Source organism: Hyperoodon ampullatus (genome assembly GCF_949752795.1).
Source record: "Hyperoodon ampullatus genome assembly, chromosome: 1".
NCBI classification, from domain to species: Eukaryota; Metazoa; Chordata; class Mammalia; order Artiodactyla; family Ziphiidae; genus Hyperoodon; species Hyperoodon ampullatus.
In genome coordinates, this window is record NC_136914.1 from 51417922 (window position 1) to 51433826 (window position 15905).

A 15905-nucleotide genomic window follows, 5' to 3' on the forward strand; every position below is an offset into this window, starting at 1 on the left:
TTTGTCCCTTTTTTTGGTGATTTCAAATGGCCCCCAAGTATAATGCTTAAGTGCTATCTAGTGTTCCTAAATGTGAGAAGGCTGTGATGTGCCTTTTGTATAATATACGTGTATTAGATAAGCCTCTTCAGCATGAGTTATAGTGCTTTTGGCTGTGGGTTCAATGTTAATAAATCAAGTATAATATATTAAATAAGATTGTATTTAAATAAAAACACACAAAAAACAAGCTTATGTATTGACTGGTTAATGCAAATGCTGTGGCCAGAGACTTCCAGGCACCTAACCCTGTATTTCGCCTTGGAGCAGTGGTTCAGTATTCATTAGTTCAGTGTTCCCAGTGACTTTACAGAACATAACTGCCATGAATAATAAGAATTGACTGTATAATTCCGTCCACTTTTTTGTCACAGATTGTCTTTTAAAACCTTGTAAAGTGAATCATCATTATATTTTTGTAAAGCGGATCATCATTATATTGTCCTCATAGGAAGTGTTTTAATTAGAGTTTATATACATAACCAAGAGTAAGCATCATAATATGTAATATGCCTTAAATATAAGGAAATAATAACTCTAAATCTCTATGATCATTTAAAATAACCATATTTTCTTAACTTTCCTAAAGTGGACATAAATATATGGTGAACATTAATTGTTCATTGCTTGAGCACCCTGAACCAATGCTAGATTCTGTACATTCAATGCATATAAACTGATATTTCATTATAGCATAAAACTGACCAATTGCTGTTTGATAATCCTTTCAATAAATATCTCATAACACAGCATCTAAATATTTGAAGAACTCATGGTTAAGTTTGATTTCTATCCTGGGTAAAATTCTAGAATGGATTATTAAGGGAATCTTGACCAAATACAGATGAAAACATAGTAGGGGCACATGCAAGGTTCTTTCCTTGAGTATGGAAAACTGTACAGGGTAGCAGTGATATAATTTAGCATTTGCCTGAAATTTGATGTTGCTTTAGGAGTTTACCTGAGAGAAATGAGGATTGTGAAATTATTTGAAAACATGTCATAAGAGGAACAGGGAATGTTTCTCCTGAAGATGAGAAGACTCAAGTTGAATATAAGAGGGATATTTGTTTTCTGTGGTTTGAAGAGGCAGAACCAGGCTTAAAGATGCTACATGAAGGTAGATTTCAGCTGAAAGGAGCTACTTTTGGAGGTAGAGTTCCTTTTTATAGGATGCTAATAGTTGCTTCATTTTTCTCATTTCTGTGTTTATTCCCTTTTTTTCCCCCGTTTTCTTTATAATAGCTAACAATCAATCAAGGTGTCAGCTAAGCTGAGTTCTCATCTGTAGGCTGTAGAAGAAAATCCATTTCCAAGTTTATTATTGTTGGCAGCAGAATTTAATTCCTTGGAATTGTGGGACTGAGATCCTGATATTTGTACAGACTGTCAGCTGAAACTGCTCTCACCTCTTTGAGGTCACCCACATTCCCCCCATCTTCACATCAGCATGGCATGTGTAATCCTTGTCCTTTGAATCTCTGATTTCATTTTCTCCAACCAGCCACAGAAATCTCTTTGGTCTTCCTGGGGTCATGTGGTAAGGTCAGGCCCACCCAGATAACCTTCTCTTCAGGTCAACTATGCCATATAGCATAACCTAATCATGGGGATAAAATCTATCAAATTCACAGTCCCAAAGATTATATAGAGTGTGTACACCAGAGCTGGGTAATCTTGGGAACATTTTAGAATTCCTAGTATACCAGTGATTGGACAGAAGCCTCTCCATTTCTTTGAGAACCCCCAAATGTCAATATGTTTAAGTCTTTTCTCTGTGGCTGTTTAATTTCTTGAGAGACACATCTGCCTGTTTCTGTCTAGTGAATTATAAATGCTGGCTGCCAGCATTTTGGGAGCTGAGAGTAGAAAAGGGGCTAAGGATCTCACTGTTTATCATGCATATGTTCACTTAATCCTCATTTTCAATTTAGTATTATCTCTTCCTCATCTATACCCAATATCTTCTAGCCCAGGGTCTTTCTGGTTTAGTCTCTTTAGAGAATAATTATCTGGCTGTGCAGTTTGGGATGGAGTCTTAAATGTCTGACTGCTCCTCACAGGTGTTCAGCCAGTCTCTCTGTTTTCCAACGCAAGCCTCACCCCTGAACCTGGAACCTGTATATAACTCCTAAGTCCTATTGGGCTGATCACTTTGTTTCTCATTGATTTCTATGTTTCTGCTTATTCTGTTCTGCTAAGTCAGTTAATCTCTTCTTTACTATGTCTTCATGAATATTAGCTTTGATTTACAAATTTCTTGTAGTTTTATCAAAGATGGAGTTCCTGTTGTATTTTAGTTCTCCTTTGAGTAAGTTCTGAGAAGAAAAAGGGGGGAAATAATTGTCTTAAAATCAAAAATCTAGATAATCATTTAATACACCTTTTCTCTGAAATTATATGGTTCTGTTCAATTGATTAAATGTCATAACTTGGAAAGAATAATTTGGTCATCGTGTACCTTTTCTATTATTTGATCTTCACTGATTAATATCTGATAATTGAATAAGACCAGTAAAAAAAGATCACCATAATCCAGAGTAACTAGATAAATTAATTTCCAATCACTGTTTATTTATTTGAAAGGTTACTATGTATTTCTTAGGTTACTTCCTAGTTATTTTTACTCAAATAGTTATCTTTACTTATGAAGATATGAGAAGTTCATAAAAATTTAATATGGAATATTCTATTTTAAATGCTATTTTTTTAAAAAACAGGGATTACTTTCTTCTGATCTGGACATATCCTCTTGTTTAGTTCTTTTTTGTTACTGACAAATAGTTGTTACATAGCCAATCTGAGTTGGCTAAAATATTGGAGCTAATTCTCTCGTGTGAGAATGCATCTGTGATATTGGTCTCAATAATGTTAGGATACTTAACTAACCACAGATATCTTATTGAATAAATACTGCTATAGCACGTTCAGACTACCATTGGCTTTTAATATTAGTGACACAAATTATGCAGTAGGTATCAGTCTACCAGATTAAGACTGTTTTTATCCTTCATATGTCTTGATTGTGGCAGACACTAAATTTGACTGCTCTGAACATTTGTTATATCTAAATATCTAAAATCAGAAATGCTTTTTGCCATATTTATTCGTAAGATGTAATATTTCATATCTTGGATTTGTCAGAAGGAAAAGCAAACACGTATAAAGTTTTTTAAAAATAAACTTCAAACACAAACTTATATGATATTATTGAGTCCTTCCACTATTAAAAGAAATCTGTACAGATATGTTTATTATCATTTGGGAGATCTTTTTGGTCTTTGTCTTAGTTAAATAGTTTGTTTTAAAACCTCTAATAGTGTTTCTTAAACCTTAATTGCGTTTGAATCACTTGGGGATCTTTTTTAAAAATGCAGGTTATTGATCAGTAAATTTTAGGGTCTCAGATTCTGCATTTCTAACAAGCTCCCAAGTGACAATAATGCTTCTATCAGTAGTTCATGAACCACATGTTGAGTAGTGGGGTTCTGTAATATCCATTATAACATTAGATGTTTTATCTTCAAGTTAGAGCAAAGGTTATTAATCCTGGCTGTGCATGAGAGTCTCCTTAGAGCCTTTAAAGTATGTAGATCCCTAGGCCTTCCTTTTACTTACTGAATTATATCTTTAGATATAGGAGAGTTCAGCATCTGTACTTTTGAAAGGCTCCACTGATGGGCAGCCTGGATTAAGCAGCACTGAGTTTAGAATAATAAAGTTTAGAGATCAGCTTGCTTTATATGATATGTAGAATAGCAACAAGTTGTGTTTCATGTACATGGTAACTAACCATTTCTGCTTTTGAAATTTAAAAAAAATTTGTCTATTCTGAATATTTTTTAGATATGGTGTTTTTAGACATGATTTTGGGTATATGTAATAAATTGTAGTCGTAATTTGAAGCAAACAGGTACTCATAGATAGGTTATATTTTATATAGCCCATAATGTCTTATATGGCCATTTTTTGGTCACAAGTGGTAGTAGCCCAACTAAACATTCTTAAACGAAAATGGGCATTTACCAAAGGTATAGGGATGGTGCTGGCTTCTGGCACTACTAGTGTCAATGAGTCAAATATAACTTTATCAGAACTGTCTCCTTCCTATTTCTCTGCTCTCCTCTCCTCTATGTTGACTTATTTTGGGCAGTCTTTTTCTCTTTGTGGTGATAAAAGTGACCAAATACCTCATGACTCACAATTTAGCAACCTTTGAGCATAGGTTCTTCTTGCAAACGTATGGCAGAAGTCTGAGTGAGGACACCCGATTGTCCCAGCGTAGACCAACGACCCATTTCTAGAACCAGAGAGTCACAGAGTTGAGCACTTATGGACCACACGAAAGGAATAAGACTAAAAGAAAATTGGAGAACAGTGATTTCCCAGAAGATTCTGGCCAGACAATATATATGTCCATTGTATCATTTGGAGTTTAACATAAATAGAGTTAAGTAACTTGAATTTTGCTTTGTTTCTCCTTTTGGGTATATCCGAATTGGTGTGAAAATAATATAATAGGAATAGGCAAATTATCTACGGCTGATGGTAAAGCCTTTGCAGATCCTGAAGTGCTTCGGAGGTTGACATCATCTGTTAGTTGTGCGTTGGATGAAGCTGCTGCTGCACTTACCCGTATGAGAGCTGAAAGCACAGCAAATGCAGGGCAGTCGGACAAGTAAGTGTATTTCCACTGTGATCAGTATAAAAACATTTTCTTAAAAATAATTAAAATAGCTAACATTTACTGAGCATGTATTTTGTGCCTGGCACTATGCTAACCACTTTACCTGTGATATCTTATTTATATTCACAAAAAGCCTTAGGCATGGATTTTGTTTTTATTCCCCTTTTACTCATGAAAAGCTGGAAAGAAGTAACTTAAGATTGAATAGGTAACAAGTAGCAGAGGTAGGACACCAGTGTCTGTCTGACTACAAGGCTGACTTCTTAGCCAATATGTTATAAAAGACCTTTTGATTATTTAGATTTTGTTTTCTTTTAATGTTTTGGTGACAAAGAAGTAAATGATTTCTAATTAGTCATGCCATTTTCTACTTCATGTGCATAGTTCTGACCATTTTAAAGGGCAGGGCTTTTATTTGTTTATTTGTTTTATGAATGTTCAAAAATGTCAGAGATCTAGTTTCCATAACTTGAATGTAAGTGAGTTCCAGGGATGTTATTTTTATTTGTCCTGTAATTCCTTTTATATAATATTTCACATTTAGTAAGAACTCAGTAAATATTTTCTGACTTGGCCTTTAAAGTTTTTCTGATGATGTTATACAATAAAAAATAATCACACCATCTTGTATATAAGACAGTTATGGGTAGTATAATGAAAAATACAATGCCAAGGAAGCAGCTAGAAAAGAACCATTAATACATGTTACTGTCTTCACCCTTCAGAGGCTTCTTTTTTTTCCTTTAACTGAAAAGAAGCCATTAAGCCATTTTATTTACAGTTGACTCTTGAACAACACAGGTCTGAACTGCACAGGTCCACTTATACACAGGGTTTTTTTCTTTCTCTTCTTTCTTTTTTTTTTTTTCTTTTGGCCACACCACGTGGCTTGTGGATCTCAGTTTCCCGACCAGGGATTAAACCCAGGCCACGGCAGTGAAAGCCGAATCCTAACCACTAGACTACCAGGGAGCTCCCAGCACAGGTTTTTTTCAGTAGTGAATACTACATTGCTGCACCGTCTGTGGTTGGTTGAATCCATGGATGCAGAAACATGGATATAGAGATATGGAGGGCAGACTGATTAAGTTATTTGCAGATTTTTCAGCTGAGTGGAGTGTGGTTACCCCTAACCCCCGTGTTGTTCAAGGGTCAACTGTATTTTAGCAGTTACCTTTAAATAGTTGAAAAAATGAGAACACTCTTTTATATGTGAGTTGAGAGAATAAAAAATAGCATTCAAGAATTGTCTTTTATATAATAGTGTTTTTATGCAACATCTTTTAGTATTAACAAGTGTGAATTTGCTGTTTCTCTTAACTCTGTGTTTGTCTTCATTCATCTAAGTTTTCTGTTTTTATTAATTTATTTTACCATCCTTCTCATAGATTGTCCCTCCTTCTTTAGTTATCTTCCAGTTCTGTTCCTTAGTTAACGTTCAGTTTTACTAGCCTACGATATTATTGATATTCTCCAGATATTTTTTAATGTGCCTTCTGGGACTGGCAAGACACCTTGAAGAGTATATTAAAGCTAGTTCAGCAGGAAATAGAATAGAAAAATAAAAAGTCATAGATTCTTTGGCACTGACACTACTAAAAGTGATCAGCAAAACACCAGACCATGTTTGTGACAGTCATATTTGTTCAGCAAAGCTTGAGAAACAGTGGAGCGCGGTGGGTGTTATGTGCCAGATTTTACATTAGTTAAATGTGGTGCCATGGGCCAGATTTAACATACCCTTTGCTCAGAAGTTGTGAAGTTCAATTGTTGCTAGAGGAGTTCCAGAAAGGCTCTTTTAAAGCTAACACACCTAAGGAAATTGAATGAAAGTTCAAATGGGAAAATAAAGGAGGATGTGTGCCTGAGGGGGTGAGAGAGAATGAGAGACCACCTGAAAGGGAGAAAAAGTATGTTCTTATACATCATATGTCTTGTGGGAGGGATTTGTCCTGAACTTACTTAAAGGTGATAGAGAACATTGAGTCTAGAGACTGTCAGTGCCTATAAAATGGGAAATTAAGAGACAGACTTATTAAGTGCTATTTGAGACTTTGACTTTGGCAGGGGACAGTACAGTTAACAAGTAGACAAAATATGTAGTATGGCATACAATGATACGATTATGGGCAGAAGAAATTGAATGGGGAAGTGCTAAGGCAGTGTTTGGGGTTAGGGATCATGTTGCATTTTTAATAGGGTAGTCAGGGAAACCCTCATTTAAAAGGTGGCTTTTTAGCAAAGACCCGAAATAGATGAGGCAGTGAGCTGCTCCTGGGAGAAGCTTTTTTGTCAGAGGGATAGAAGATACATAAATCTTGGAGTTACAGCTTAATTAGCATTTTTGATGAAAAACAGGAAAGCCAATTTGGCTAAATCGGAAAGAGTAAGTGAGAATAGTAGGTGATGAAACCAGAGAAGTAAAAGAAGGAGTTTGAGATCCTACCACTGGACAGGTCTTATAAGGATTCTGACTTTTACTGTGGGTAAGATTAAAGGCCAATGGAGGATTCTGAGCAGAGGAGTGACAGGTCTACTTCCTTTTAAGCAAGATCTCTCTGGCTCCTTCACTGAAAAGAGCCTGAAGGAGAGCAAGGGTAAAAGCAGGGAGACTGCTTAGGAGACTTCACCATAATCTTGGCTAAGGATGATGTTCTTAAAACTGGGTGGTAGTGATAATATGGGTGTAGAAAACAGGTTATCCATGGATGATGGCTTTAGTACCTGAAGTGACAGGGCCATGTTTTAAAAGGAGGTTGTAAGAATTGAGGTATATTTGAAATAAAGAGAATATTAATGAAGAGACTTGGATTTAGTGTTTTTCTAAGAATGAATTTTAGCCGCAAGTGAAGGAATCTTTAGAAATGTCCATAGTTGAAATTCTTTTGGAAGATTTACAGGGCAAATTCTTTACTCTAAGTATAATTTTCTGTTGTTCCACCACTTTTTCCACTCTCCTTTTGCTTGAATTAAGCCTTTGCCTTACCTGGATATTTTTCATACTTCCCCAAAACGTGATGGCATAAGTAAATACTTCAAAAAAAGAATCTCCTTCTCAGTTATTCATAGATTAGTCAAAATTGCATGCTCACAACTTTCCTATCTGATTTCCCTTTACTTGATTGAAGAACTCAGGCATTTATAATTAGTAAAAGTTTTACCCATTTCATTAAATCTTATAAAATTTTTCTAGTGACTAAACAAACAAGTGTAATTATAACTTGTATTTCCTTCATGTGATTTTTCTATACAATTTTATGTTTTAAAATTTTGGATTTTTTCCCTACTTATAGTAAATTAGACTTTATCTTTCAGTTACATGACTGAAAACATTTTGTAATGTGGATAATTTTAATTCAGTGACTTTTATATGTAGATTTTAAAAACTCAGTGAACTGAATCATTTTATTTTCTTTTTGTTATGAGTCATATTGAAATAATCGTTCTTTTTAGCACTACTGTCCAGATTAATTTCAAAAAATCAACACTTATGCTGGGCAATTTTTTATATTCTTATATCCTGATATTACAATATTCTTCCCCCAATAGCCGCAGTTTGGCAGAAGCCTGTTCAGAAGGAGATGTAAATGCTGTGCGAAAGTTACTCATTGAAGGGCGAAGTGTAAATGAACACACTGAGGAAGGGGAGAGCCTCCTTTGTTTAGCTTGTTCTGCTGGATATTATGAGCTTGCACAGGTTTGTATTATCAAAATAAAGCTCACAGTTTTTTGATTGTTTTGTCTTAATTTGGCCTGTGTATTAAGGAAATAATAAAATAAAATCAACCATCAGGCTCATTTCAAGAAATAGTTTTGTTAGATACATTTTTTTTGTTTATTGGCTCTTTTGTTTATTGGCTCTGTAATATGACTAGGTAGGTGTTAACATAAATATATGTTCAAAAACTTTTGATGAAAATATCATTTTCTAATATCCTTTAAACTTTTTCTTTCATAAGGTTTTGTTGGCAATGCATGCCAATGTGGAAGATAGGGGGATCAAAGGTGACATTACACCTTTAATGGCTGCTGCTAATGGAGGACATGTCAAAATTGTGAAGTTGCTGCTAGCTCATAAAGCTGATGTCAATGCACAGTCTTCAACAGGTTATGCATCCTTCTTTTTCAGTTTTTAAATATTAACACCCTCTGATAGTAATTAATTCACATGAAAGTGATCATTAGTGATGCTTTTGCAATTATCCGTGCTGCACATTTGTATATATCTGTGCATTAGGCTTAAAGTACATAGAATGTATTTTGAATGAAATTTCTCCTGTTTTGTGTATGAGTGCTATTAACTGGCCTTGGTTCTTTTATATTAAACATTGGCCCAGTTAAAAGGACCATCCTCTTGGAAGTGGAGAGGATGGTCTCCACCTCTCAAATCCAAGTTTCCTATTTATCAGGGGAAAATGGGAGGGAAGATAGGGAGAATAAGAAGGATATGCAACAGAAGGCAGGTCTGTCATTGCCTAGTGCTAATAAATTGCAGCCAATAGAAAAAGAAAGTATTATGAAAACATTATGTTACACAAGAGACAATGTTAATCTAAATCAGTTTTTTATTTCTTTCAAATTTGGGCATAGATGGATTTGTGTAAAAGCTCTAAAATATATGAAAATATATTTTGTGCACTTCCTTCATGCAAGATTTTTAAATTCATTAAATATTTTAAATAATTTTAAAGGTCTGCATGTTCTGGTTTGAGGGGGTTTTAGGAATTCTTATTTTACCCAGAAGTTAACTTTTTTTCCCCTGTAACATGGGAGATTTTTATCATTAAGAGGGAATGTTTTTGAAATTATTTTAACTTTGGCCACCAGTTAACTGACGTGTAAAGTTCTGGTGAAAACAGTACGTGATTAAAAGGAACAGTATGAGGTATATCTATATATGATGAATAATTATAATCCAAAGAAAAAATAAAGCTTGGGAAACATTTCTCTGATTAAAGGTAGAATCAGTGTAACTTTTTCCTCATGTGGGAAGTTAGTTTCAGAATTGCTCAGTTCTTTTATAACTCTACAATTGTGATAAGTGTATCTGATTTTCCACATGTGTTTGACCCTGATTTTTAAATGGAAAGAATAGAGAGTTGATTTCAGTAAGATAAAATGTAATGAAGAAAAGAATTATATATATAAGTGTAATAGCTAAATTTATTAAGATTATAGTCTCTCATTTCAGTTTTGTCTTTGATACTAAATAAACCTCTGTTTTATTTTGGTATTTTATGTTAATGTCTTTGTTTTTCTTCATTCAAATAGGCAATACAGCACTTACATATGCTTGTGCTGGAGGTTATGTAGATGTTGTAAAGGTGCTCTTGGAATCCGGTGCTAGTATTGAGGACCATAATGAAAATGGTCATACTCCTCTTATGGAAGCTGGAAGTGCTGGACATGTGGAAGTAGCCAGATTGCTGCTAGAAAATGGGGCTGGCATTAATACGCATTCCAATGAATTTAAAGAGAGTGCCCTTACGTTAGCTTGTTACAAAGGTACAGTAAAGAACTTTTTTTTTAAACAAAGTTTTTAAACTCATGAAATGACAGTTACTTCATATAGAATGGTTAGTCACTTAAAATAAAAAATAAAATATGGTAATAGTACGTTATAAATAAGTGTTTAAAGTGTTTTAGATTTTAAAAGTTTAATATATAAAGTTTATGTACTAAACTTTTAAACTATACACTCAATATTATAAATATTGTCAATAAAAAATGACTGTTGATCCAGTTTTTTTATTAGAAACAGTTATTTAATTTTAATATACACTGCACTTTTTAATGATTTTGCTTGTCAGAGTATTTTGCCTGGTTTACACAAAAGAATCCTATTGAATCCGGAAGCGTTTAGCCTGTAAATTTAAAGTAAATGCAATAAAAGCTAGAATGAGGGGCTTCCCTGGCGGTCCAGTGGTTAAGACTCCGCGCTTCCACTGCAGGGGGCGTGGGTTAGATCCCTGGTAGGAGAACTAAGATCCCACGTGCCGTGCAATACGGCCAGTAAAGAAAGAAATAAATAGAAGCTAGAATGATTTATTAACAAGAAGGTGCTTAAGCTATTTCTCATGATACCAAGAAGAAAGGAAAAAAATTGAAGAGAAAGGAGGATATATGAAAAGGAAAATAAAAAGTGGTGTGGAGGGAGTTTGTGTTCAAAAGAACAATTTTAGAGTATCATCAACACATTTAATAAAGTTAGAAGGAAGAGCTGGTTGAAATTGAGAATACCTACCAATATATATCTGTACAGAGGGGGTACATAGTGTTCTAAATGATGTCGATCAACCTGAAAATATTGATAATAGAGTAAAATATCTTCTTGGGGGGGGCAAGATAATTGTCTGGAAAGATGCTTGGTCTTCAGCTAGTTAATCTAGATTCTAGATTCTAAAAAGACAGCCACAGAACCAGACATTTTTCAGAATCAACCTTTTTGACAGGTAAATTGCTATAAACTAAGAAACTTTTTTTTTTTTTAAAGAAGATGTTGGGGGTTGGAGTTTATTAATTTATTTTATTTATTTTTGCTGTGTTGGGTCTTTGTTTCTGTGCCAGGGCTTTCTCTAGTTGTGGCAAGCGGGGGCCACTCTTCATCGTGGTGCGCGGGCCTCTCACTATCGCGGCCTCTGTTGTTGCGGAGCACAGGCTCCAGACGCGCAGGCTCAGTAGTTGTGGCTCTTGGGCCCCGTTGCTCCGCGGCACATGGGATCCTCCCAGACCACGGCTCTAACCCGTGTCCCCTGCATAGCAGGTAGATTCTCAACCACTGCGCCACCAGGGAAGCCCTAAACTAAGAAACTTTTTAAAAAGAAAATTTCATGAAATTTTATACCTGCATAGCCATTCACTTCAATGTTTTCTACCATCTGCAGCTGTGTCATGATTGTATCATAAAATAAGTGATACATTTTTGACCCAGAGGCATCAAGAAAAAGCTCTTGCAAGGCAAGGTACAAAAGTTGAGGACGCATTCACTCTCGATGGCTGAATCTTCACGTACACTAGCTTGTGAGTGAATGTCTCCTTAAATTTTGCACCCAGGGCTTTGATTCCTTCACCCTTGTGTTGGCCCTCCTGTTGTTTTGTTTCATTCTATCAGTACTTCAGAGTGGCCAGGGTTTTGTTAGGTCTTTTGGAATAACTTCACTTAAAAAACATGGCTAAAATACTCCTTAGACACATAAGTGACTAAAATTTAAGTTAAATGTAAAAATGTGCTCTAAAGGACTTTTGATTATCTCATGTTACAGATAATTCAGATTAAGGGTACTTAGGAAGCACAGCTGAGGTCTCTTACTTCTCCAGTTCTCTTTAGTTTCGCAGAGGTTGATCTTCATTGGGAGGGGAGGAATTAAGCCTTGGGGCAGCCTCTCCAGGGCAGGCTGATTGGGTGGCTCTGTCTTACCTTTCCATCAAATACTTTTGAAACTGGAACTAGCTCCATTTTACTACTGAGACCCAGCTGGCCAGTGAGCTTTGAAATGAGGCTATATATAACTACTCTTCCCTCTCTCCTATGCTTGTAGCCTCACCCTGCTGAGGTTGGGGCTTGCAGGCTTTCGTTAGAGAAACTGGATATAGAACTGAGCTGGTGGAGAACATCCCTACTACTTCCAAGGATCCATGGACACTCTTACTTTCCCCTATTTCTGGTGAGGTCTCTTAGGATACAGATTGACAAGGAGGAGATGGGGAAAGGGTAGAATTCAGGCTGAGACCAAACATTGATGTGGATCTTTGCAAAGGGAAAATGACAGAGAGGAAGGAGAGATAGTTTGTTAGCAAAAACAAGGTATGGCAGGTGCTACACGTATTCACCAGAGTTAATTTTAACTGTTCATGATTCCACCATCCACTCCTTCCTCCATTTCCAGTTGACTGAAAATTGACTGCAGCTCATTTCCAGATGAAGTTGGAAAAAAATTAGTCACTCTTCTACTGTTTCTTACATAGTATCTGAAGTCCTTTTTAAAAAATAATTTATGTTCATTGTAACTACTCACAAGGTAATCTTTATCTGAACTGAAGCATATGGTTTATTTGAAACTACATAAATATATGTGTGTGTATATATATGTATGTGTATGTATATATTTATATCTAAATAAAGGAATAAATATAAATGGTGTTGTTTCAAGAATATTTTTATATATATGGTTTCCAACTTACAAGCAGGTTGTTCCTAAAATGTCTGTGAGTTAGTTATGGAAACTTAAAGCTCATATCCCCATAGAAATAACTTCAATGATGAGTATCATCCCAGGCTACTAGTCCACAAAAGCTAATTTAGTCTATAGTATAAATAAAATAACTACGGCATGCCTGGGCCCTAAAAAGGTTGCAGAGGGGATATTCTGGGTGTTGCATTTTAGGGCCACCTTTGCTCACCTACAGCAAGGATTTTAGTAATAGCAGTTTCTAGGGTAACAGGGTAAGGAGTAGAAAAGCACAGATCACTTGTATAATTTGTGTTGGGCAGTTAAGGGTGGCTTGTAGCTGACTTTAGTATTATGGTAATAAATGTATTGCTATAAGTTAAATATAACTTTTCAAAATATTGTAATTTTGTTTTTGGGGAATAATAAAATATTTTTAAGTAATCTTATAAACTTTTGGTTTAGGACATCTAGAGATGGTGCGATTTCTTTTGGAAGCAGGCGCAGATCAAGAGCATAAAACAGATGAAATGCACACTGCTTTAATGGAGGCTTGCATGGTAAGATTGGTGAAATACATGCATGAAATATATTTATATGTTAGGTAGAGACAGAGCCAGTGTATAGTGAGTGCCATTTCCTTGGGTTCAAAGATTCTGTTTATCATGACTTGTGGATCAGAACCTCAGCTGCCTGAGTTATAAGAGCCAGTCATGCAATAATATTAACTTCTATCAGAGGTGCTTTCTGAAGCTTTGTAGCACTACGTATTTTTTCTTAGTCTCCCATAGTTATACTGGTTTTATGTAATTGGCACAAAAAGTGACTTTTAAAAGATTGATCAATGATATTAAAAATGAGAACATAATCCACAGAGTATGCACATAATACTAAGTAAAACATGTTCATCAAACCTGTAATTTAAAGTTCATGAAAAATTTGAAATTAGAATATTATTTGCATTACATAATTCTCCCTCTGTCATTCTCCTTTCCCAAAGATCCCTTTCCAAAGATTCTCCCTTCCCAAAGATCCTCTATCACGGTCTTTTCTCAGCCCTGAATTCCTTTTTTTAAGAACTTTTTTTTTTAATTTGTACTTGAGAATACGTAATAATAGTATTCGTAAACTTCTGTATCTCAGTCTATGACTTGTGGCACAGAAATGAATCAGAATAACATCATAGACAGATTTATGAGAAAAACACACCAAAGATAAAACAGACCCCAAATTAATTTTAAGTTTCTTGTCTCAACTTCCCTTCAGAGAATGATTATTGAAATGATGTTAAATTTTAATTACTAATTACAAAAAAAATTAAGTAGCCATTTAAGACGAGTTATTTTTGGTTTTTCTTATTGCCATACAGTGTTTGCTTTAGTAATTATTCTTTTGATTAAACAAACTTTCTGGGAGGGTTATGAGTTCCCCATCTGTTAAAGTAATATCCTTCTCTAGGGTTGTTGTGAGGATTAAATGATATAATGTGTGTAAGGAACTTAAAACATCCTTGCCACCCCCATTAGAGAAACAAACTATATGTAGATTAAAAAATTAAAGTGGAATATTCTGTAGACCTACTCTGCATGCAATGTAAGTAAGTGTTAAAAGTAGATGAAAGATACTAGTAGGGACCATACGTTTTGGAGACTTGCTAAGAGGCTGAGGTTTTAAACTGGACTTTAAAGGAAATGTAGGAGTTGACTACTTATGGAAGGAGAAAATTCTGAGCTAAAGGAACAGCAAAGTAACCACAGTGATAAGACATTAAAATTGTGTAATATGGCAAGTACCAAGGCAAAACTGGGCATGACATGTTCAAAAGAAGATGAAATGTCTGTGAGGTAATACAGAAGGAAAAATTGTATCAAAGGAAGAAAGAATGGAAAACTGAGCCTTGGGGTTGCCAATATTTAGGAAAACTGTGAGAAAGGGAGACCGGTAAAGAAGACAGAAGATATTAAGAGAGAACTTCTTTTTCTTTTTCTTAATTGTCACTGGCATTTGATTGTCGAACAACAAAGGAATTACCATGTACATATTGTGTTCCCTTTTCCCTAACACATCATGCTCAATTCCCCCACTCCTCTAAAAAGTATTGGATTTTTCTTCCTCTACCTAGCCAAAACTTTGCTTATCCTTAAAGTTTCTATGAAAATCCTACTTTCCCTTTCTAAACTTTATACTTTTAGCATTTAAGCTTATACTATGCAGTGTTGATGTTATCTCACAGTAATCTCTTATTTTATGTGCTTACTGTTTTTTTTTTTCCTGAGGTTAATAAGCTTTTTGATTGAAGATATTTTTCTACATATTTTATATCCTCAATTGCTATTTACTACTAGAGTAAACTGTAGATATGTCTTAATTAATGCTTGCTTACTCACCTGTTAAATGTAGATTTATTAATTCTTATTTGAATTGAGATCAGTAAACTTCATTGTATAGCAATTGGGAAGTATTTTTAAAGATTTTTTAATGGTGCTGATTCAGTTTTTTTAATTGCATTGTAATCAGGATGGCCACGTTGAAGTAGCTAGGCTACTTCTTGACAGTGGTGCCCAAGTGAACATGCCTGCTGATTCATTTGAATCACCATTGACTTTGGCTGCATGTGGTGGGCACGTGGAACTTGCGGCTTTACTTATTGAAAGAGGAGCTAGCCTGGAAGAGGTCAATGATGAAGGTTATACACCATTGATGGAAGCTGCTCGTGAAGGACATGAAGAAATGGTGGCGTTACTTTTAGGCCAAGGTAACCAATACCAATCAAGACACTAACGCATAAATGTGTAAAATGTAAGATTATGATTTTATAAAATTGAATTTATTTCATTTTTCTAGTAGATTTGTAATGAGGTGCTATCACAAAAACTAAAGATGAAATATTTTCTTTGAAAACAGCTCTCATACTGCACTAAATAAAATCAAATGGACTTCTTTACTATTTAAGAGCTTTCAGAGCCATTTTGTGCTGTGAGAATAAAAATAGAAGTGGGGGTGGGATAGGG

At 35.0% G+C, this 15905-nt stretch overlaps 1 protein-coding gene across 5 annotated transcripts in view; it reads left to right on the top strand.

The window, feature by feature from the left end:
- ANKRD17 (ankyrin repeat domain 17) overlaps nucleotides 1–15905 on the top strand; it is a gene marked incomplete at its 5' end in the record, with an annotated part of 161996 nt that overhangs the window by 75048 nt on the left and 71043 nt on the right. For all 5 annotated transcript variants that reach the window (XM_079712392.1, XM_079712393.1, XM_079712395.1 and 2 more), the window contains 6 exons: nucleotides 4561–4717; nucleotides 8276–8423; nucleotides 8686–8833; nucleotides 9998–10231; nucleotides 13360–13454; nucleotides 15412–15649. In XM_079712392.1, coding sequence (XP_079568518.1) covers nucleotides 4561–4717; nucleotides 8276–8423; nucleotides 8686–8833; nucleotides 9998–10231; nucleotides 13360–13454; nucleotides 15412–15649 — 1020 coding nt within the window. The remainder of the gene's footprint in view (nucleotides 1–4560; nucleotides 4718–8275; nucleotides 8424–8685; nucleotides 8834–9997; nucleotides 10232–13359; nucleotides 13455–15411; nucleotides 15650–15905) is intronic.